At 32.2% G+C, this 25,343-nt stretch overlaps 2 protein-coding genes across 2 annotated transcripts in view; both read left to right on the top strand.

The window, feature by feature from the left end:
• LOC140049693 (uncharacterized) overlaps positions 1-25,045 on the top strand; it is a 39,793-nt gene extending 14,748 nt beyond the window's left edge. Inside the window, exons 13-43 of the mRNA XM_072094643.1 lie at positions 2,163-2,516; positions 2,897-3,139; positions 3,850-3,984; positions 9,094-9,240; positions 9,816-9,941; positions 10,110-10,262; positions 10,504-10,812; positions 11,144-11,211; positions 11,487-11,721; positions 12,110-12,382; positions 12,554-12,762; positions 13,058-13,136; positions 13,697-13,781; positions 14,110-14,195; positions 14,585-14,730; positions 15,355-15,442; positions 15,886-15,995; positions 16,280-16,367; positions 16,782-16,858; positions 17,241-17,277; positions 17,806-17,903; positions 18,123-18,245; positions 18,855-19,018; positions 19,335-19,470; positions 20,045-20,191; positions 20,636-20,714; positions 20,844-20,926; positions 21,196-21,459; positions 21,793-21,944; positions 22,655-22,790; positions 23,157-25,045. Coding sequence (XP_071950744.1) covers positions 2,163-2,516; positions 2,897-3,139; positions 3,850-3,984; positions 9,094-9,240; positions 9,816-9,941; positions 10,110-10,262; positions 10,504-10,812; positions 11,144-11,211; positions 11,487-11,721; positions 12,110-12,382; positions 12,554-12,762; positions 13,058-13,136; positions 13,697-13,781; positions 14,110-14,195; positions 14,585-14,730; positions 15,355-15,442; positions 15,886-15,995; positions 16,280-16,367; positions 16,782-16,858; positions 17,241-17,277; positions 17,806-17,903; positions 18,123-18,245; positions 18,855-19,018; positions 19,335-19,470; positions 20,045-20,191; positions 20,636-20,714; positions 20,844-20,926; positions 21,196-21,459; positions 21,793-21,944; positions 22,655-22,790; positions 23,157-23,222 — 4,496 coding nt within the window. The 3' untranslated portion in view covers positions 23,223-25,045. The remainder of the gene's footprint in view (positions 1-2,162; positions 2,517-2,896; positions 3,140-3,849; positions 3,985-9,093; positions 9,241-9,815; positions 9,942-10,109; positions 10,263-10,503; positions 10,813-11,143; positions 11,212-11,486; positions 11,722-12,109; positions 12,383-12,553; positions 12,763-13,057; positions 13,137-13,696; positions 13,782-14,109; positions 14,196-14,584; positions 14,731-15,354; positions 15,443-15,885; positions 15,996-16,279; positions 16,368-16,781; positions 16,859-17,240; positions 17,278-17,805; positions 17,904-18,122; positions 18,246-18,854; positions 19,019-19,334; positions 19,471-20,044; positions 20,192-20,635; positions 20,715-20,843; positions 20,927-21,195; positions 21,460-21,792; positions 21,945-22,654; positions 22,791-23,156) is intronic.
• On the top strand, positions 486-1,970 carry LOC140048880 (E3 ubiquitin-protein ligase XIAP-like). Its single transcript, XM_072093685.1, has one exon. The coding sequence runs from the start codon at positions 717-719 to the stop codon at positions 1,968-1,970; it is 1,254 nt and encodes a 417-aa protein (XP_071949786.1). The 5' UTR covers positions 486-716.
• Positions 25,046-25,343: the final 298 nt, after the last annotated feature.

Genomic DNA, 25,343 nt, shown 5'->3' with positions numbered 1-25,343 from the left:
CAACGATGACCGTGGCCACAACGCTGTCCGAAGACAATCGATCGATTTCGTCCTTGCCTCAGTTGGAATACTACGACGTTAATTGCGAGAGAGGCAGAGAGAGAGAGGGGGCGACAACGACAAGATCGAGGACCTTGTCAAAATTTGCAGGCACCTGGTCGACACAAGAGGCCCGACGAGCAACGCCGAACTGTCGTTTTGGCGTAACTACATCAACCTGAACTCCGCGCTGAGCCGTGCGTTGCAAGGACCTCCGAAAAAAAAACGGCAACAAAATCTCGATCGAAAACAGACGGTTTACTTGGCGAAACGGTCCCTGGCGGCGAACCGAAGCGAGCGCACTTGCAGTCGCCTCTAGCTGAAGAAAAGTCATGACGAATATTTTTTTATCTTCATTTCTTTCTAATTTCAAAAACAACCATGTCAAAGAATAAAAATAATTAAAAAAAAAGAAAAAATAAAACGAAAAAGCAACACGCTGAAAATGCATACGAATCATTTCCATGTTCTTTGTCGTCGTCGTCGTTGCCGCTACCCGACAAAATGTCGTCTCCGTTCGTGTTATCGTCTCCGAATCCCACGTCCCCGAATCCCATGTCCAGTTACGTAGCTCGGTAATTGGCATCTTACAAGAATTGGCCCATCCAGAACGCTGTATCGTCGATCTCTTTGGCCCAATCCGGATTTTACTACACCGGCACGGATGACCGCGTCAAATGCTTCTCCTGCACGAGCGGTTGCAGGCAGGGGACGTCGCAGACGTCGTGCACGGAAAATTTTCTCCCACCTGCGAATTTTTGTCGCAGAAACTCGCGAAAGCAAACCGTAGCAGCACGGGCAGCAACGACGCCGTCGTGAAGAATAAAACGAAAAAGCAAAACGCTGAAAACGCACACGAACCATTTCCACGTTCTTCGACGTCGTCGCTACCCGACAAGATGTCGTCTCTGTCCGTGTTACCGTCTCCGCCTCCCACATCCCCGCCTCCCATGTCCAGTTACGTTGCTCGGTTGGCATATTACAAGAATTGGCCCATCCAGAACGTTGTGTCGTCGATCTCTTTGGCTCGTTCCGGATTTTACTACACCGGCACGGATGACCACGTCAAATGCTTCTCCTGCATGGTCGGTCTTAAAGGCTGGGAGGAAGGGGACGTCGCTGACGTCGAGCACGGAAAGTTCAACCGGACCTGCGAATTTTTGTCGCAGAAACGCAAGGAAGCAAACCGCAGCAGCACGAGCAGCAACGATGCCGTCGTGACTCGGGTGGAGATCGCCAGGATGTCGTCATTGTGGAGCAGATTGGCAACCTACAAAAACTGGCTGGCAAAAAAAAACGGCGTCGCGCCTTATAGTTCCATGGCTCGCTCCGGATTCTACTACACCGGAGTCGGCGACTGCGTTGAATGCTTCTGTTGCCGCGGTCGACTGAAAGGATTGAAATCTGGAGATAACGTGGAACAAGAACACGAGAGACTTTACCCGCACTGCGGGTACTTGCCGTCACGTTGCAACGCCTACCGGGTCGACGACAGCACCACGAACAAACAAACGTCATCGTCGTCGTCATCGGTTCTAAAAATGTGCTACCCTAAATTCGCCGACTTGTACGAAAGACGACGGACATTTGCACGCTGGAAGATCCCTGCGGCAGGCAGAATTGCAGAAGCCGGATTCTTCGCGATCGACGTCGAGGCGGGTCGTGCAGCGTGCAAAATTGTTCCTCTTTGCACCCAATATCTTCCCCATCCCTCAAGCCTAATGTTACATACAAAACACAAATTAAGTTTGTTTAAATTTGCAAATTTGCAAATTTCTCTTTCGGAAGTAATTCCCAAGGTGCTAATTTTTGTTGAGTACATAATTCACCGTGTTTATTTATTCGTTCCTGTAAACAACATGTATTATTGTCCTTCGGTACGTAAATTTAATTTCACCAGTTTTTTAACGCTGAAATTACTATGTATTTGAGAACCATCTTTGAGCACGACCTAGATGGTTCTCGAATCCATCCATCTAGTTATTATTAAATAGAACTATAGTAAACAAAGTTCAACTTAAATTAGTATTATTAGAATGTGATAAATGATTAGGCATATGTACTATTTTAATTGAAATTTACTGTAATAATAATATTTATCTTTTTGGAACTGTTTTTAATAGATCCTATACTTGACATAGCAGGTTATTCAGATCGACCACAAGTTATAACTCAGGCATCAGTAATTTATGGTTATACACTGGGAGATGATCGTACAACTGACATTACAATAGGAATACTAAATGACGAACGAGGACTAAAAAATATAACTTGGAACACAACCTCACTAGATGGGAACGTTTTTCCAGCTGATACTAGATTTGGAAGAGACGAAAGAATGGCACCGGTGGTATTAAATCGTCTTCAAGTTATTATTGACTCGACTAAAATACCAAACCAAGTTGGTGTATTTTCAATTGAAGCAAAACTAAGAGGTGTATGCACAAGAACGGCAATTGTTATAATTCGTAAAGCAGGTGAAACATGCCATTGCATTGTTAAACCGAACGCTTAATAATAATATTATTAATGATAATGAATGTTATTTCAAAAAAAAATTAATTAACAAATTTCAATAAACATTAGACAACTGGCAGCCGCCAGATATAACAGCTCTTAAAATATAATTAACTAGTGGCCCGAACGGGCTTCCGTAAAAAATATAATGTAGGACAATTACAAATGTAATGTGACACCATGTTAGTTGCCAGGCAGTTTGTGTATACATTTTGCTTATTATTGTAATACAGTTTATAATCAAATACATGATGTACGGTAATAAACATAATTATTAAAAAAAAATAATATTAAAAAATATAATATTAATGATAATGTTTTTTGTCAATATCATTTTTAGCTAATATCAATATTTTAAGGAAAACAATAACGGTTAGCGTTGGTGATTCTGTCACCATACAGGCTGAATCATCAGCACAAGTTGATGGTCTCAAATGGAGACGTAATTATGGTAACGTCATATGGAACAACACACTATCAATCAACATTGAGAATATACGAGCACAAGATGGCGGCGTATACGAATGTTTCCAGGGTAATGCTCCTGACGGTAATAACGGGATCACGAGACTGATTGTAAGAGGTAAGACGCTTGGATGGGTTGGGTTGTAGAGGACGTTTGTATATATATTTAATAACAGTATATCCTTTTGGACGTAGACCAGTAGCAATTCTGCATAGCAGGACTGAAAAAACGCTAACAACGTATCATCAGCATTCTCGCCTTTATATTATTTAAATATCACACTCAAATATTTTGTTTGAAATATTATAATTTCATAATGTTTAACATTTTAAAAATTGTAATAGTTGCTTTATGTAAATATTATGTAGTATGTAGTGACAAATACAACAGCTTCATCATAGCTATTATTTATGAATACCTCATTTAATGATTCTATGCAAATAAATTGTAGACTCACCATCCAATTTTCAACTTAAAGAAATTATATATTCCATGTAGACCTGGTAAATTTAGAAAACATTCTTAATAAGCTATCCTTCAATAAAACCTTTATAAACCTTTTCGGCATTTTAATACTACCTATTTTCCTTTCTGCATAAATCTACTTCTATGTGATCATACAATATATTGCCTTTGTTTGGTAGGTCTATTCTGTGTTTTTCTTTATTAAAGGGTATAAACAATATTATTATTGCCCTGTGCCTATAAGCACCCCACTTAACAATATTTTTGTTGCGAGTTAAAAGTAAATTCATTGTGGGATATTTTTGTTATGTGTTTTGAGTGTCCACAGGCTACAAAAAACAAAAAACAAAAAACTATTTCAGATTGCCCATCCCCAAAGTGGAATCCACCAGCCTGTGAAATGGATTGTCCAGTTTGTTACAACGGTGGAGTTTGTGACGACAAAACAGGGTTGTGTATCTGTACACCTGGATTTCAAGGAACACAATGCGAAACAGGTATTTGTTGACGTTTCTTTATATTTTTGAATAAACTAAAACTACATTCAATCTGTATTTTCGACAGGACTCAAATATTGGAATAGTCTGCCAATCAAAAAACTCGCAGATCTCTAAGCACATCCGTTTACTTATGGCTTTGCATGGGGGTGGGTGGGTGGTCTATGCAATCTTATTTAATTGTCTTTTCTTTGTTCTTTGTTTGTGTTTTTCTGGCTTTGCTTTTGTTGTACGTCCTCCATCTTAATATTGTGTTTTTCTTTTTACTTTGGTGATTATGATGGAAATAAAGATTAATTAATTGATAAAAAAACGTTTAACATTAACCTTATTTTATCATTAGCCAATATTCTTTAACCACTGGTTAATGAACTAAATGTTGTGTTGATTTATCTATATAGGACATGGGCTGAACATCAAAATTGTTACTTTTCATGGTGCCCCCTCTGGCAACTACATATTCTTTACATATAACGTTTCAAAATAATATTTACAACATTAATCATAAACTTGCCATCGCCAATAAGGCACTGTTTTTGTAAAAAATTACAAATTAGGAACAAATTATGAGTTGTTGAATATAAATTATAAGCCAATCACGAATAAGCTTCCATATGCGTTTGGAGAGTTTTATTAAATGTTGACCAATGAGAAGCCTTCTGATATAGCTATTCGGTACTAGCTTGGTATCAAAAAAAAAAAAAAACACTAGGCTAGTAGACGGTCACACACATGTTGTAGGCCTAATCTTTGTGACTTTTATGATATAATATGCCGAATTAGTGTAATATAGTGTTGTGTTGAGGTACTAATGAAGACTCTTACTCGCTTAACTGTCGTAACACATATTGTTTATTCAGTATAATACTTCAGTACAATATACAACTATAAGTATAGATAAGGAACGGAGGATCAGTGATGCTTTCGGTGAGGTGTGAAGTGTGTAGGTCTGCTTCTGAAGAAGTGGCTGTAAGGTGTGTGCTCCGTGAGGTGGCTGTAAGGTGTGTGCTCCGTGAGGTGGCTGTAAGGTGTGTGCTCCGTGAAGTGGCTGTAAGGTGTGTGCTCCATGAGGTGGCTGTAAGGTGTGTGCTCCGTGAAGTGGCTGTAAGGTGTGTGCTCCGTGAGGTGGCTGTAAGGTGTGTCTGTGCTCTTCTGAAACTTGGGGGTATATTGGCTTTGGTTCATTTGCATATGTCACTACGTAATCTGTGATGGTAACGATTGGTCCTAAGTTGATCCAGGGGTGTTTAACTAAGAAGTGATTGATCTTATCTGGGGAGGTTACAATGATGAATTGGCCCTGTCTAATCTCTGCTATAAACTGTCAATATCTAATTGTTTTACGATGGGAACAGTCACAAAGTTATTCTTTAGTGATTCGATTGTAAACTAAATGGTCATTAAAACATCTGGAAAAACTCTCCTCTGGACTTTCTGTGTTAAGTTTGTGAACTTATTTGAATTCTGATACAAAGGTCAATTTCTTAATTATAAAAGTATATCATTATATTACATTAGTGTTGTATTGACGTATCTAACTCTGTGAAAAAGTTTATAAAACTAGCAGCAGCAACACACGCTAAATTTTAAAAATGTTACGCATGGTGGAAGCTACCTACTAAATGTTATGCATTTTGACTTCACTCCATCATGCCACCACCAGCAGAGTGATAAGGGCTAGCCTACTAGGCCTAGCTAATCCTACCTTACTTGCTAGAGAGAGGCACCCTATTCGATTGGAAGATGGTTAACAAGCAGTACTCTATTTGCCTTCTACTAGGTAAGCCTACAAAAGAGTGTGTAATTTTTACAGCTATTTTATATATAGGCCTATTTGTTCATGTTAATACTGTTATTATAATAATGTATATTATTTATAGGCCTACCTAACTAGCCTCTAGTAGGCCTAGGTACAGTACTAGGGCCTACTAGCATGGCATTATTGTGATTGATTCTAGGCCTTGGGTATGCCTAGAATAAATCACAATAATGCCATGGTGTTAATAGTTATAATACAGCTAAGTTGGTGGTCATCATGTCATTCAACATTGACTGATTTCAACATTGACAGATTGAGACTAGCTTTAGACCTCTAAGTCTACCTATATTTTGTAACGTTATTCTTTTTTTTTCCAAGAAAGTCAACAAGAATTCCACAACATCTTGAATTTAAAGAGCTGAAGAATACAGATTCAGTGACAATGACAAAAAAAAGTAGTTTGCAGTTATATTTACTGTACAGTGTAAGTACATACAGTTCACATAAAAACATGATCTACAGTACTTCCATTATCCTATATGTTTCCTTTATATTTTTCATACAAAATAAAAAATTATTATCACTATAGTCCTTGTTATCAGGTGAATTGTTACTATACTTGTTAAGTTCACAATTCAGCTGATCACAGACAACTCATGTCATCTTATTCGTAACATTATGTCTTTTATTTTACAGTGCAAGTACCGTATCTACCAATCTAAGAAATTTCAGATCAACAGTCAGTTAATGGTTTAACTCTGCCTTTGATTGCTGGGAAAAATAATTTAATTAGGAAATATTATATAGCATTAACAAATTACAAAAAAATATATATAATATTATATCTATTGATTTTGTTTCCATATATCTTGTACTTTAATATTACTAACGACATTTTTACCAATATATTGTAAGTAATGCATTGTACTTCATAGCTAATTATGATTACTTTATACATTTTAGCAACTCATGTTAAATTGATATTCACCTAATAATGTTCTTTTATTTGTGTAGAAATAAATATTACTAATAATAAATATATTATCATAAAAAATTAACATGCTATACATAACATATCTTTTTGATGGTGTTTTTAAAAAACTGTTCGTAATATCCTGTAATAATATATGCAATATCCAAGTAAAATTTATTAATTTTGTGATAATTGTAACTTGGTATATAGTATTTATGTTACCAAGTCTCTAATAAATGTGATGAGTATATAAATAAAGGTTGTCTATAGTATTTTACAATTATTATACACGCAATACATTGACATAAAAGTAAAGTTAAAAAGTATCTACATGAACGTTCACTAGCTCTAGAAACTATTTAATAAGCGCTTCTTCTTTTTTCGATAGTCCTATTTTGCTGTTTTTTGTAATTGTTATATGTTGCATTGTTTGTCTTTTTGCTGTTCTTTCAAAGGACCTCATTGGAAACAAGTTCGTAGAGGACTTTTATGAGTTATCCTTGGCATCCTTGTTTTATTTTGGTATTTTTATATTTGCTAATTTTAATTGTATGTCTGTGATATTTTATGTACTGATGCCGAAATAAATCAAATCAAATCAAATCATGTTTGTTGTTTAAAATTGATATAAAATAATCCTTTTCAATCACGTTTCCACTCTATTTTATAATTTATAATATTTTGATACATACTCTATTTTATAATTTATAACGTTTTGATACATACTCTATTTTATAATTTAAAACGTTTTGATACAAAATCAACAACTTCCAATGTAATATAATACAATATCTGTGGTACTGCTATGTCTCACTACTGTATTTGCTATACAGATACAGGTACAGTATTGTGAGCTTATTTAATTTATAAAAATGCGCCCTCTTTTGGCAAACATAGATATTGTATAATGCAAAAGAATAGGGAGTTTTACATTTTGGCAATAGAGGGCGCATGTTTTTTTATTAATAATCTTAAAATCGTTCTAATTAATTAATGTGCAACTTTTTTCACTGGCGAGTTTGGTTTTTATGATAAGATATATGTGTAGAAAAATTCTGCAAAAAATGAGGTAGCTGCCAGACGGGTGCCACGATATTAAACAACTAAGCCATTTTTCAGTGTTCAGCCCATGGTCTAATATATAAATTTACGTAAGGGCAAAATTCGGTAAATCGCGCGTTACTTCTAGAATGTTTACTCGATGGTATATAAAGTTGGTTAAAATCTCGGTACTGATTTTAACCACCTGATTTAACCATGTTTGCTAATTATGTTGAGTTAGATAATTTGTTATTGACAATTAAAAAGAATTTTGGTTCAACGATTTACCCCCAAATAAAGATGTTTTCCGATCGTGGTATACACTGTCTAATGGATGTCCATCTTGAAAAAAAAAACACACACACACACACACAATAAAACGAGGATGCTTGGCATTCTACCTCCTTCTACAATAATTGTTTTTTAATAGCTGAAAATCGGTTAAACAGGTCGAGTAAGTATAGCATTATAATGTTGACGACAAATCGACTTTATTTGAAAAAATGCTATTTTAATAGAATTTACATAAGGGTCCATGGAGTTATGCTTTTGTATCGCAAGCAATGTCATATTATAATTAGCGTCGGCGTAACAGCAAAGTGTTCAGATTTGCCTACCTAATGCTTTCGTTTCAAACTGAATTGTCACCGATTTGGGTGAACATCTGGTATGCAGTAGTAAATTTAATTGGGTACAAGTCAAAATCGTTGATGCATGACTTTCGTTTCGTAAGCGGAGTTCACTAATCCTGTAAATCCAATAAATCCCAAAACATAATCCATATGTATTTTAAGATGCACTATATGTCAACAAATACTTATTAGTCCTCTTTCCATGACGGTTGTCAAATAATGCTTTGTATTATTTTTTATTGTATTTATATGTTTCATATGGACAGTTTGTCTTAAATAAAGTTGAATTGAAATTGAAATTGTATCTTGAGCTGTCGTAACGTAATCAGTTTCGTACGAGGTGGCTTCCACTAATCTTTTCCTGGTTCAGACCTATGGAGTTGTACGTTGCGTACAATACGAAAGCATACCTCCGTATGTCTGAACAGGCCCTAAGTTTATACAAAAGTATTGATTGGCGATGAATGGAACATTCAAATCTGTCAGGCCTTGTTCAGACCCATAGCATTAGACGCTAAAAGAATGTGTGTCTGAACAGTTTGGGGATTAGTGTAAAACATCACCGTGTCTATGTATTCGTTCCTATCAACGACATTATTATAGTGCTGCGATACGTACATTTGAAATCGCTAGTTTTTATTTTTTACGCTGAAATTACTGTATATTCGAGAACCATTTGTGGGCACGACCATTTTTCTTCATAGCATGCGGCTATAGTCTGTGGGGCCGTGGTTGTGGCATTAGGTGCTCTATCAGCTATATACACTCTTGCAGAGGTAAATTGGTATGTCCTCCAGATCCTGTTGGCTGCAGCTGTACTGCTGGATACCAAGGATTAGATTGTAGTGAAGGTAAGTAATTTCTAATGTCTTTAATGTATAGCAACAATAATATCAATCTTATTAAATGCATGCTTGCTATAAATTGAACAGTAACATAAGATAACATATAATAATCTGAAACACAAATATTAATATGTTTCTGAACAAGATTGATATTACATCCCGTATATTTATCCTATTATATGCATATCATCATGAATTCATTACAGTATAACACCTATTAAGTGGCACCCCTCTCTTTTACATGGGTGTTGCCTGAATAGAGATAGGGTTAAAATAATAGTTGTTGTAAGCAAGTTTGAACTTTGTTTGTGTCTGTTTAATTTTTATCAATTTTCCTATTTGAATATTTTTTCCTATTTTAATATTGTACGATGAATAAACTTGAATTTAGTTAAATTGAATTCATCAATACTTCAAATAATTTTTAATTTAACTGTAAAGTTTAATATGAATATTCAGGAAAATGTCGGCGTCTCGGTTGTTTTGTTTTTAAAGGCCTCTCTTCTCTTCCCTGTTTAACAAAACGTTATATTCATGTTTATCTTCTGCTTACGAATGTAAATTAACGTGTTTGTATTAAGATTGTCCTGCTGGATTTTATGGTTCCGGATGCAACATGAAATGTAATTGTGACAATTGTGACAAAACAACAGGTTGTAACTCTACATCGAGTTGCTTTGAAGGATATGAAGGACCACAATGCCAAGGTATTTGTATTTTTGTGAAATGAACCTTTTTAAAAGAGATAAAGTTAGTTTGTTTTGTTTTGTAGCTTAATACGTTACAATATACCTTAACATTTGAACTGAACTAGTCACTATTGTGTCGCTTGTCGGGTGTTTACTGGTTGATATTGTAGACGTGTTTTTTTAAAGCTATATTATCAACAAAGCCATGTCCGATGGGTTACTTCGGAGAATTGTGCAACTACCCATGTCATTGCAATAACTCTGATACTTGTAATCGTGATGATGGAAGTTGTGATAATGGATGTGATGAAGCATGGGCTGGACCCAACTGCAGTATCGGTATGCATATTCTTTAGTTATTTACTAAGTTCTAATATAATCCAAATGATGGTGAAATATAAAAATATACAGAATAACGTCGATTTGGCTTGGTTAAAATAATTGATCTAAACAATTAACAAATAATATAAATATTTTAATGGACGCATATTTGATTTGTTTCCAGTCTAATGATTTTGTGTATGTGTAATGCATTTTTCATTTTGGGCAATTTCACCACTTCTTTTATATTATCATTAAGCTTTACCTTACCTGAGAGAACCACCAAGAGTCATTAAACAGATCGCTACATCCATTTCTTTTGACGTAAACTGGATCTATGGTGAAGATTATGGGACAGGAATCATCACAGAACATCAACTTTGGTACAGATTGAGTAAAGATAGCAAATGGTCAGTTGTATATAGCAGAAATACTAACATTGTGAATTTAACCGGACTTGAACTCAATGACAATATTGTATTTTACGCTCGACATTCAAGAAACGTTTATAATACAGAATCTACTGGTCCATCAAGTCCACACGGGATAACGCAAACAGTTTGCTCAGGTAAACATATAACGTATCTATTTCTTACTTAATTATATTTTTTGTAGCCTCATCTTCATAAATATATGAGGATCAACATTATTATATATAAAAAAATGGTATACTATGAAGAACAAGAGAATTATGTGATTATGGCTAGTTTCATTTGCCTTTTTCCTTTTACTTTTACTAATAAATATTTATATTTTATTATTGACTTGATGACAAACGTATATCTATAATAGAATGGCTTATAATAATGCCTTATGCATTATGCATGAAGCAGTATAGCAGTTTATGTTTTTGTATTAATACTGTAACATTTGTTTAATGCCTATTGTTTTATGTATAGAACCAATGATTTCGCCGAACGTGTTATTCACGTCTGTTTCTGGAAATGAAATTGGGATCAATATTCAGGTAAACGTAAACTGTTTTATTTTATATTGTTTTTAAACCAACACAAATGGTAATTAGTACCAGTACCATCAACTATAACAAGAAAAATAACATCAGTTCAAATATTTATCATAAGCGCTTACGAATCTCTTGCCTCAAAACGTAAAGAAACGAGTTTGCATTTATCGTCTTACATAGGTAAGTATGCAGCAGAAAAACATTTTATTCAAATTCAAATGAAAACTAATGGTTGCAAAATGAAAAATTATTCGGTAGGCTTCTGATTAATATTACAGGTGGCTGATGACAGTATTGAGAACATTCAATGTGACGACATTATACTTTATCAAGCTCAAGTTAAATTACCAAATGCGGAAATAAACATATCCAATGAAACAGATAGCGAGATTTCTTTGAATTTTCAAAATCTATCGGAATGCATTGAATACAGTTTTAAAGCAAGATTAGTTAATAATGAACATTTTATTGGACCATGGAGTGAGGCATATAAACAAATAACAGCACCGTCAGGTAGGCTATGTATCTCAAGACACAGGTCACACTTAATAAGCATAACTGGTCGTTGATATACCTTTTTTAAAGCCCTGTTTTTCCACTAAATTTGATTTGTCTCATTACCCCACAACCAATCACAATAAAATAGATTATTCAGAATTAGTGTTTATAATTGTGATTAGTTGCACGGATTGAAGCATAGTCAGATAATCAAATTCTCTATGCTAAGAATAAAAGTTTATGTATTATTATATAGTAATCGATCGCACCCATGTTATAAAGTCTCCTTTCTACTATATTTTCAATTTTTGATTTTTATATCTGGAGGGAATGAGTCTGAAATATCGTAGAATAGAATATTGATACAATGGATAATGATAACATATACAATCATATTATGTAGATGTCAAGTTACAAGAACACACAGTTGAGGAACTATCAATTATTATACCATGGGGTGAATCAAGATGTAGCAAAGAAGTTGAAGATAAGATAATGTATCATTACTCACTCAGCACAGAAAATGAAAATCATCAAATAGGAACTACGGAAGAAACGCAGCTTCTATTTGACAACGATATACAACCATGTACTACTTATACATTTGAAGTATCTGCATCATTTGAAAACATCACTGGTCCCGCCGACAAAACGAAAATGACAACACTGACCGCATGTATGTTTAGAAAAAACGCCCTTGCTAAATTGATTATAAACTCTATTTTCCGATACAAAATATTTAAAAATTATAATGATATGATAATAATAGTTTGTTATTTTTAATGTCATGTACAGTATTTATCGTATTTACAGTATGCATATATCAAATTAATATTCTTCTTTTTAGTTCCAGGGATACCAACTATAACTAAAACGTCATCTACACACTTGTCTATTACGTTAGAATGGTCTCCATCTTCTATAAATTCTTGTAAAGTTGAGTTGTACAATATCTCTATAACTTCGGATAACACTGAGGAGATGTTTAAGACAACTACAGCACAGAACATAGAAATACAAGATGACGTTCTTCCAAATACTATTTACTTGGTAAAAGTAAGTTGATTTAGAAACATACCTGTTGACAAAAAAAAAAGACCTGTTCATTTACTTGAAATATTAAGGGAAAAGATGCCAGTTCCAAAAGGTCAAACAGGCCATCCTCTTTCTAAAAATAGAATGTTTCTAACCCAAATTAATTATCTATACGATTAGCAGTACCAGGTTAATCTGAAGCATACATCACATTTATTTACAATTTTGAATTGTAAGACTATAAATTAAACATTGTAAAATATGGCTTTGTATCATTTATTGGTTTTATAATTTATATTGTTTAATTGTTAAATAGGTAGCAGCAATGACATTAAAAGGGTATGGCAACTTTTCAGAGGAAACGAGTATAACAACATTAGAATCACCAAATACAGGTGTGTGCCGATTTTAATTACTGTGCTATTTTTTTAAACTAAAAAATCAAATTTGTTTGCATTCTTTATCCATATAATTAACAACATTTTTGCACTGCACACCACCGCACACGGTAAAGACATACATGGTCAAATGCATTATTAGATATTCTATAGATTAACGTAATTTTACATTTTTTTAATGTTTTCATAGTTTATTAAATATTAATATCAACTTTAAAATACGGTCGTAAGCAAGGGAAGTTTCCGTTGTCTGATTTTGAAGAAATTAAAAATAGTTGCAATACCTTCTTGTCAAATCCTTGACGCAGACAAATTTATTTGTGGAGCAACAATAGGAAAATGTAAAATAATTTAAAAACTTACATAACTAGTTTGTGTAAATACTATATAGTTACTGGAGTGGTAAGTGTAATACTATTGTTATTAATATTCATTTTCATTGTTATTTCATTTTCGGGGAATGCACTGTACATTAAACTGGAAATTATTTGTATGCGATATTATAGCATACATGTACACATTGGTCATTAGCACAATATATATTTTTCTTACTGTAGGCCTAGGTGTTATTATAGGATCAGTTACTGGATCTGTAGCTTGCTTGATTGCCATACTTATCACGATAGTTTTGATTAAGAAAAGGTATGCACTTAACATAATATTCTAGTGGCAGTGTTAAACAAATTCGTAGATTCAATGTTATCTAACGACAGAACACTGTGCTTCACACATTTATTTCCGTTAGTGCCCAAGTCATTAAACGGGAATTGTGAATGTGAACATTGTAACATTATAAGAATTATTTATTAATAACTAATAAAGTATTATTATTGGTCATAGGTTAATAGTTACATAACTAGAACATTCCTATGTATACAGAAGGTGACAACAGAAAATCTAAATTCAATTATCTTAACGGCTATACCTTTTAAAATAAACCTAACTGTATGTATTTACTCTAATTTTTCAGAAAGTATCAGCTGTGTGCACGTTTCTACCAAGAAGCTACAGCGAAAGATATTGAACTTATTTCAAATCAAAAACCAAACAGAAAAGGTTAGATAAATCATGGATAAAATAGCACAATAATATGCATCAGTCTGACATCAGATGTTCCATCTCTTTTTACCGACAGAGCGCATGTACGTTGAAGTATGGCAGGCGTCTTCTTAAAAAACGAGCGCTAGTGGAACGGTTAGTGACGTATCAAAACTGGCCAGCTAATCCCAGATTAGCGAGCGAGGATACAATTTATTTGAAAATTTACGTATAAAATTGCTAAGCGCATGAAGAAAAGATTGATAATACTACATAAAGTAATAGGTTTATTAATTATTATTCGGCATCTGTAGGCCTGTATACTATGCTCAATTGTATCACTGATAATTTCAAATCATACAATCGTCTCATCAATTCATAGAATGTTCTGTATGTTACTTTTTTAGTTGCAACTGTTGAAGAGACAGAAAGAACTGTACACAATGATATAGTTATTTCCAACAATGATATATACTTGGAACCGACAATTCCCAGCAATCGTTCACCTGAAGTTATCAATCAGACAATCGACGATTCTGATAACTTTTACGAGGTAAAATAGTAAATTTAATAGTACATTTAAATATTACAAATAAAACTGTTTATTGAGTTTCTCAATCGAAAATAATAATAAAGACTTCATGTTTAAGTAATTATATTTAAAAATATATCTATGTTTACGTGCCAGCAGTATATTCGCAGAAAACGCAATAATTATTGTTTAAACATAATGTTTGTTTATTGGTGGCAGTGCTTTAGCATAGGCTAGCGCGTTGGAAACTCTTTTTATGATGTTACCGTCGATGCGTATCCTTTCGCAATTTAATCCATGTATATATTTACTTTTAAAAAAAATGGGAAAACGCCAGTTCGATTGCATACATTGCGTTTTTACGTGTCACCATTCTACTCCCTAAAATCTTAATTAATGTTATTTTACATGTTGGTTTTATTATTAAAAAACATACATGTTTTGTGACAATTAGCATTATAATGGCGATTGGTTCCCACTTGAAAGCAACGTGAGGACATACGCAGTTAGTAATTAACCAATCACGATGAGTTGGATTATTCGAACTGTCGCTTCTGATTGGTCAACTCATTAGCATTGCGCATACGTCATTGCTTTGCGAACAAGTGCGAACCAAGCTTAATCTTTTATACGATTTTTGTTAAGGAACTTGGCAACTATAACCCTCTACATCTGCCGAAAACAACCAAGAGCACTGCAACTAAGATTGAAAGCATATATTATAACGAGCCAAGTAAGTCGAATTTTTAGTGCTGCAATAAAATAGAAAATGAATTTATGAATTGTGATATATATTTTTCCTAGCTTTTAACCATACACAACATTATTATTTAGGTTGGTTTTATACAATACTGTAGGCCTACAGGACTGATGTTACGATCGGGAATTTTTTTTCTTGAAAATCATTTTACTAAGATTTAATTTATTATAGAATCGTTTTATGCTTTAGTGTTTTTAATTATTCAGCATGGATGGATAAGATTAGAAACCCTCTACTTACCATAGTACTATATTTTTAGTGCACGACGCCAGCAATTTATATTACTAAATATATTAATATTTAGAAAAACTTTAAAACAACATATTATACTTTATAAGGTCAATTTCCAGGTAAAGCTTCAGCTAATAAAACAAATAAATCAAAATATCATGAAGATATTTTTAACAAATCATTAGACTTGGAACCAAGCAACAAAAGCCTACTTGGAATAGCAATACATGATCTTCCATCGTACGTCTTGTCAAAAAATGTTGATCCAATAAACGGCTTTGAGAAAGATTTTGAGGTTTGTTGTTTACCTTTCTATCTGAATGAACAGTTAAATGCAAATTGAGGTATCCGGAAACAAATCCAACAATAGTCTGGATTTCTTGGTTGCGGATCTCAATCTAGTTCTGCTGAATGTAAACGTTAGTTTAAATACAATTGATTAACCATGTGACAGAAAAAGAGAAAACATTGCTAATGGCAGGTGGATAAAACATCACCTTGTCATATTATTATTAGTATCATAATAAATCGTATACTTTCAATCATAATCCTAAAAGAATAGCAATGTTTCTTTTTAAGAACCTTGGTGATCAACAACTTCATAAATGGATTGAAGCTAAGAGCTCTGTAAACAAGGCAAAAAACAGATGCGATGACATTATTCCATGTGAGTGTATATCTATTTTAATACCTATTATTGATTATAATGTTCATACCATGTATTATATTATTTTTTATTGTAATTTTTGTATGTATGATTTTAGTGCCTACTAATCTACACCAATGTAAATATTCTTTATCGGCAGCGAAAGTAAAGAGAACAATTTTCCTTATCTTATTCTTTATTTTCCAACCATCGAATTATTACGGTAGTTATATCAAGTCTCTACTTAATCCTTTCTGTACTATTATCTTTTTTTCTAGCAGTACTTAATAAATTCCAATTTTTTTTCCCAAAATCCATCCATCTATACTTTTATCACTCTTTCTAATGTAATATTCGGTTTATTCATCACCTTGATAAAAGATCCAATTGGATTCATTAACTAATAACAATAATTAATATTATATCTCGTTTCAGATGATCATTCCCGAGTTATTTTGCATTCTGTAGAAATCGTTACCGGATCCGATTATATCAATGCTTCATATCTAGATGCAAGTGTTTTTTTTTAAATTCAATTTTTTCTGAGTTATTTCGTAATTTAGTTATTATATTTTTCTACTTCCTAGTTTATACGCCGTGTACAGTTAGATAAGATAGTATAATTAAGATTAAATTCATTATTTTTTGACCGGTTTTTTAACCTAAATCTGTTTTTCTTTCTTTTTTTTGGCATGTTTTATTGATTTACTTGACGCTTCCACTTTTTGTCATTGTTTTAGTGTTTTTTTTTTCATTTATACTTTTTCAAATCAATGTTGTAACTTTGTATAATGAAAAAAACAAAAGTATCGCAAATCAGTTTAAATGTAAATATATATTATTTTTTTCAATACACAACAAACATATCAAAACAATTCGTGTTTTTGTTTATAGGGAATTGAACGACCAAACAAATTTATTGCATGTCAAGGTACGATATTATGAAGATAATTGAGTAACTTGAAACGTTACAAATATCTTTATTTTAATCTATGTGTTGAAAAAAAAAATCTCACACGTAATCAATATTTAAAATTTTAAATGTTTACACACAGGTGTACTTATTGTAAATGGCCATCTGTTTTGTAATACTAAATCAATATAGACATTTCTTTTTATCAAATCAACAGTAAGAATGGTAGTTACCTTCTTAACAGTTGCTATTCGTGTCAAGAAGGTAACTTATCATCTATTTTTGGTTGGATAACAAAAAAACTATTTTCACATGAGAATGGTTTGTAATCAGTCAAAGATTCTAGTCGAGTCACATCTTGGTATGTCAGAATACAGTTATACAATGTAATCGTATTTTTTGCTTATATTGAATAATGAACCTACTATGTGGGATTTGTGCCTTTTAAAAATTACTAACTCACTTAGGATATAAGATTTTATTTACCTTAGGCTACCTTCGGCACAACTACAATTTAATATTTAATAAATCCTTTATTAATTATAGAACCGAATTTAGCATCAGCAAATGATATGTGGAGGATGGTTTGGCAAGGGAATTCTACGGTTATCGTCATGGTAACAAATGTTTTAGAAGGAATAAAGGTAAATTATTTAAAAATGTATTTATTTGAGTAGCATCAAAATCAGATTGCTAAAACAAACTTTATAGTAATTAGAGTAAATACTGCAAAAACACAGATTCTCGATATTGTATCTATATTTCTTTAGTATCATAGAATATTTCGGAATACAACATCACATGTGTTTCACACGCACACTGCTATCATTATACACTAACCATAAATGTGTTCGTGTTTTCAGAAAGAATCTGAGAAATATTGGCCAGAATTTTCTCATGTCAATCTGTATGGAAAAATCATTGTAACAAATGCTGAAGAACAGGAACATAAACATTATGTTATTCGAAAATTTCAAGTTCAAATGGTAATTTCGAAAATAATGTTGATATTTATTTACAATGATAATAGTCTCAAGCTGATGCAGTTGGCAATGTTACTTTAGCACTGTTTAGTGGCCGTTTTATTAATGACATTTTGTGATTAATGTTTTTGTTATTGTGGACCAAAATCACGGAAGCATGTAAAGCGTAAGGTCCGCAACCATGTTGTTAGCTTAAGATTACACGTTCAGTAACGGCCCTACAATCATTGTCTAACTTATCCTTGCTATAGTTATTTTTTTTCTTTTTTTCAGAAAGACAATAATATTTTTACAATCATTATTATATTTCTCTTCGACATTTTTTTTTCAATTTTTGGCTATTTGTGGGAAAATAGCTGGTATCAAGCCTATAATTAGGATTTCCTTCTAATTATTAGTGCAAAACTAAATAAACAAGGCGATATACATGGCGGCAGTCGCGTGCTCAAGTTAGTGTTTACCGACCGACCGACCAACCGACCGACCGACCAATCGACCGACCGACCAACCGACCGACATAGTGAGCTGTAGAGTCGAACGCGACTAAAAACTATACTAAAATACGATGCCATGGTACTAGTAATATAGACACTTTTACTTCAATGTGTTTAGGCTGGATGTGAAGAAATCCGTAGTGTATGGCACTATCACTTCATATCATGGCCAGACAAGAGTGTACCGAGTGAGGTGACACATCTCGTGGATTTCATTCACAAATTTAAAGATGAACAGAAAAAAGCACCACCAAACACTGGACCTGTTATTGTTCATTGCAGGTATGTTACAGAAATTGCTTTCACTAGGTTGTGTTAGATCTTAAATGTTTGAATAAATACAAATAATTTATATAATACTAATTTTGATAATTTCATAAAGGTGTAGGTAATAGGCCTATTTGATATATGCATTTGTATTAAAATTGTTTTAATAATTACAGTCTTGTATTATACATCACAAGTTAAAATACAAAATACATCATCAAATGAGTGTATGTGCTTCATAATATTGAATTCAAGTAATTTGTTTGTTCCACATCAAAATATTAATTTTCATATTTTTATAAATATGTTACTATTATTGTTGTTTATTTAGCACTGGAGCCGGACGAACTGGCACTATCATATCCATCTTCGCTATGTTGGATATGGCGAAACATGAAGGAAGTGTTGATGTTTTTAATTTTGTGCGAAGCATGAGAGACAAACGTATACTGATGGTCGAAACAAAAGTAATGATAATATAATAAGAAATACACATCATTTTAGTATAATATGTTATTATCAGGAATTAAACTCTGTGCTCACATCAATATTATATGTACTACCATTTTGAACAAATTGTTATAGGCCTAGGTATTTACAATGCGATGGCCAGGCGGAATTTAATCGTTTTTTTTTTATTTATCTTTTTTTATTTTTTTATTTGTATTTTTAAATTCAATAGAAAACGTTTTGTTATATAGTATTTCTCTAATTGTTATATACGGTATATTCAGTGTGCATGATTTTTATCATAAAGTTTATGTATTCTGTATTAAAATATGTCTAGTCACGGATAGTTGAAACCCATTCTATACATAGAAAGTATAAAGTGTATAGAAAGTTAAATTATCAACATTTATCAGCAGAAAATAAAGAAGGTAACACTCTTTATAGAAAATTTTTTACAATTTGCGTCTATATTTCTTGTTTTGTGTAATACATTTATATCCTTATAAGATACCATAATGATTTAACGTTTAGTTATAAATGGTACTTACTTAACAGCAGTAAAATAAAAGTTCCATATCTTATCTACTGTAGGAACAGTATATATTCATCTACGAAGTGTTACTTGAAATGTTGTTCTGCGGACAAACGACAATTCCAGCAATGGAACTGGGTTATGCTTTACGTAATCTCACAACTAATGGAGTTAATGAAGAATCCATAATATCTCAACAATTTACGGTAACTACACTATTGTTTGTTTTTTTCTTATTTCTCATCTTTCATATAGCAAACAATAGAGCGTCATTTTAATAGTATATTTCTGTTAAAAACAATGTATGTTATATGCTGGCGTTATGTTGTATCATAGGAATATTTGTCTATACAAATCATTATGTTTCACATGTTTCCGTTAGTGCCGTATACCTTAACATATCCCTTAACCTTACATGATACAGGCACTATATGTGATAGAAATGAGAAGCTGTATTACCAGATATTCCTATGATACTTGCATGTTGAAACAGCAATATTTCCTAAGAAGGAGATCATTTCCATGTTGTATGCCTACTTATTTATTTTCATTTCTTGTCTTTTCATTGTGTGTTTTTTCCACTGGTATGTGATTCAATTTCATGCTGTATAACACAATTGTAAATATATAGATGTTTTATTATCGCACAGACCCTACAAAGCATGACACCAAACACAAAAGGAGAATTTGTATCGAATGGAAAAGACAAAATGTATATGGGTCTACCAGGTAAGCTGTTTGTATTTTTATTTTTCACTGTATGAAGTAAATTAAACACATTTACACACAGGCATATTGCTATGTTCGTACTATAATTAAGCTGTACCGTATTGTTTACACTTACGTATTTTATTTCAGAATACCTGGAACTGGTAGGTTACCCTCGTCGACTGAACCGGTCGACTGATGGATATTACCTTGGAATCACATCGATATGTGATGTATGCTATTACTTATGCTTAAAAACTATAAGTATACAATAAAAATACCTTAAGACCTAGAAAGTATAAACAATAGCACAGTTAAATTTTTCTTTGTTGAACATTTCTAGGTGTTTAAAAAACAGAATATTGTTTCTTTTTTGACATTACTAGCGGATGATCATCAGATATACTGTATACTTTGTCAACAATCCTAATATTGTGTTGCATGTATTTGAAACCCAAAGAAATCAATGTGTAGTGTTATTGTGTTATGTTACTCTTTATAGCTGTACAATAGATCAAAGGCATTCGTTACAGCTCAGTCACCGATCTCGGATTCTGTAAACACATATGCTGACTTTTGGAACATGGTATTTGATTATGAGTCTCAAATAATAGTATCATTGAATGAGTTGGAAGACAAGTCGTATGCAAATTTCATACCCGAAAACATTAATGAACAACTTGAATGTGGAGAGTATATTGTCACACTTAAGTCGTTTGAACGTAAAGATGAAGCTATCGTTCAACAGACACTCGAATTACAGAAGGTATAGAAACAATATAATATTTATCAAATGTAGTAGAAATAGTGCCATTAAAAATCATCATCACCATCATCATCTTCATTATCATCATTATTATCATCTTCATCATTTCACGTGTAATCACACCTTCTATTGTTATCAGTAGAATATTCATATTGTATTAATGTCACAACAATAAGTAATACCTTAAAAATTAAAAAAACATAAAAGAATGCCACGATTTACATTTCCATTAAAATAGCAAGACAGAAGTACCATATCTTTTTATTTTTGGTTGTGATATCAAGCACTCTATGAACTACACGTTTTAAAAGTAATATGTCATTACTTTTGTAGGGTAAAACAAAACAACAGATATTTCGTTTAGTATACACACAATGGCAGGTGAATAGCAGCGTACCAGACATGGATTCGTTTCTATCTCTGATATCAAGTGTGGAGAGACGTCAACAGTCTTGTAAACGATTCCCAGCAGTCATTGTTTGCCAGTAAGTCGTGGAATGTAATAATTGTTATTTCAGTAAAGAGTCTTAACAACGATAAATAACGATAAAGTGTGCTGATGATCAGAAAATGATATAGAAGATGATAAACGTAACACGTTCAAATAATTGTTAAAATAGACTGTGCTATCTTGTTTTACTCACTTGTAAGTGTGTTAGAGAAAGGGATAATGTTGAAGCAACCAGACTTTCTGAAATAAATTAAGTTATATCATTAAATTGCATGACTTAAAACGAATGTTAATAAGATTGAGACTGAAATTTTGTTATTTATATCAACTTTATATATAATCGGTAACAGAAGACTAAAGTAACTTAAGTATGCTTAAAAACACAAATATTGACTTCACACAGTATAATATTATCTAAATATGCATTAATTATGTGATAAAAAGTGAATCAAGTCACTCATTCCTCGTATAAACGATATGTCTAGTTTTATAGATACACAAATAAATATTTCTATGAAGTGTAAAAATACAAAAAATATCATAATAAAATAATGATATTATAGAGAGGTGTAGTTCTCAACGACGTACTCCCTAAATATTATTATATCTACCACCAATCGCCTTAATTTATTATATACTTACGAATTTGAATCCATATTGCACCAGTGTCCATAACAGTTGTAGGCCTATTAATTTATTTGTAATTGTTTTAATCATTCTTCCATCCATCCATCCATCCAAAAGGGACGGCGCAATGTGTTGCGGACTTTATTGTGCAGTGTCATCGATTATTCAGAAGATCAAAGAGGAGACTTTAGTAGATGTATACCATACAGTAAAAACATTACGTAAATCATGTCCATATATGGTTGACAACATGGTTAGTATCGTATTCGTCTTTTTTAACATTTTAAAGTGTGTTGATTCGTATCCATGTGTTATATGTGCTTGTTTTTTTTCAGTATGTTAATGCCTGTAGTTTCTTATTATAAGAATGTACATAAGAAAAGAGAAAAGAAAAGAAATTTCAATATAGCATAATTTAAAATACCCATAACGCAACTTTTTCTTGTATTTAAACTCACAGAAAGAGAAATACATATTACCAAATAATATACAATGCTTTTTGCGTAGCTCAACTCATGTGTAGAACATGATTAATGCTAAAATACTAGATTCTGTACATTTATCAGAATTGAATGGTATATTTTTTTCATATTGTTTTCCTTTCTATTTTTTACTCTAGGAGCAGTATAAGTTTTGCTACGATGCGGCCGCATCCTGGCTAGTTCGCAAAATTACGAAAATTTAAACAAATTCAAAATCATTGCAATCTGATATCCAGCAACAAATGAAAGTTTAATATCATAAATTATAACATTTCTAACATTACGAAAACGTAAAAATACAATATCGATTAAAATATTTAATATGTATTTTTTCAACGAGTTTGTTTATAGTATGTTACTGTGGATATTATTAGGGTAGTCACACTATCATAACTTGTACTTATATTTAGTAAACCCAAATTAATTATCTCCATATTAACCTCTGCCAATAAAATAATTAGAAATATTAACAGTGTATAGGCAGGAAGCATATTTTATCATAAAGTTGTGTGTTGCGTAATAATAAACGTTTTATTATGTAGAATGATTGAAGTAACTGTGCGAAAATTCTTTTAAAAAATTCTTTAACATGTACACTAATATCTTCCGAACGGTTGTTTATCCACTACGGTACTTTTGGATTTTGTTTTATTCTGAACTATTTTAGAGCATAATACTAAACTGGTAGTTATATATTATGTATATCGTTTTTTTATATATATTATTTTCAGCATTAATTGTCAAAGATAGCGATCTATAAATAATAAACTTTTCAATGACTTTTCAATAATACAGGAATATCAATAATGAATAATATTTTCTACATTACTTACCTACAAAAATATTATAGACCTCCTATTGTACACAAGAACAAACAAACTCAAATACACGATGGTTTTTATTGATGATTAGTATGCACATTATTGTATAGCAATTTGAACGGAAACATTACAAACTAAATTTATTATAAGGAATACTGGAAATATGCATATTGTAACAAAACATAGATAATCAATAACGCTTTGTCGTCTTTTTTTTATATTGACAATGTTAGTAAGTGTCTAAAGGAAATAATTCTTATGATAAACAAAAAAAATGGGAATTTAGTTTCAATGAATAATTAATATTATTATTATAATTGGTTGTAAAATTAGAGCTACATAAAATGAAAGATTGTAGGCCTATTAATACCAAAATAACCATAAAACATTACTGCAGTGTAGTATAAATAAATAAATGTGTGTTATCAAAAAAACTCTTGAACATTTTAAGTGGTAGCGAAATATTTACATTTGAAACTTCTTGTTCTAGATTTTGTAATAATGTTATCAAATAGGAAGTTACATCTAAAAATATTGAGAAACTATCTATAGAATAATACAAATAATACTGCAATTTGTTTAATATTATTACGGAGTACATCCTCATACTGATATTAGCTTCAATAAATTTTAATAGAATAGAAAAAAGTGTATACATTTATTTTTGTGTGCATTTAAAATAGTAATAATTCAAATTGCATCTAATTTTTGTATTTATTGTTTATATGCTACGGGACGCTGGTCTATGTATTATGTAAGTAAATGGCCTAAACCAAGAGTCTCGAAAAAAAAAAGCCATATGCAGTCGCGTGCTCAAATTTGAGTTAGTGTTTACCGACCGATAAACCGACCGACCCACCAACCGACCGACATAGTGAGCTGTAGAGTAGAGGAAAAGTACTACAGTGGATGCTGTAATTTGCTTTAAAGAAGAAGGTGTTAGATGACAAAGGAAATCTTATAGATTATCAGAAGAGGTGGCAAGAGGAGAAAACCAAGGTCTGGAAAGAGAAAGCCCTACATGGAGATTCTTGATGATATTACTAAAGAAAGGTTGTAAAACAGAAATCGGGCAAAAAGAGTGCATATTAAGGCTTAAAGCGCAGTGCGCTTTGGAAAAACTGTGCACTCATTGCAATTTTTTAAACGCCTAAAATTGCCTGAAACTACTCTAATTTCATCGAAAATAAATTTTGACAATTTCAAGCACGCGTACGCATGCGTTATATGCGATACGCACGTAATTGTATTGCCATATGGTGAAATAGGACCTGAAATTTATGAGTACCAAATTTTATTTTATTGTCATATATTGCTTAGGTGGATTTTGATGTAATATATATATATATATCTGCTAACTTTTCTGGCTGTTTACTTTATCGTTTTGATTTAGCTTTTCGCTTTTTATTTTTGTATCTCCATTGAGATCCAGCCATTGATACCCACAGCATTGTCATTTTGTTCAGTAATTTGCCTTTGGATTTATATATATATATATATATA

This window comes from Antedon mediterranea, chromosome 5 (genome assembly GCF_964355755.1).
Source record: "Antedon mediterranea chromosome 5, ecAntMedi1.1, whole genome shotgun sequence".
Taxonomy (NCBI): Eukaryota; Metazoa; Echinodermata; class Crinoidea; order Comatulida; family Antedonidae; genus Antedon; species Antedon mediterranea.
This window is presented reverse-complemented; position numbering and strand designations above follow the sequence as displayed.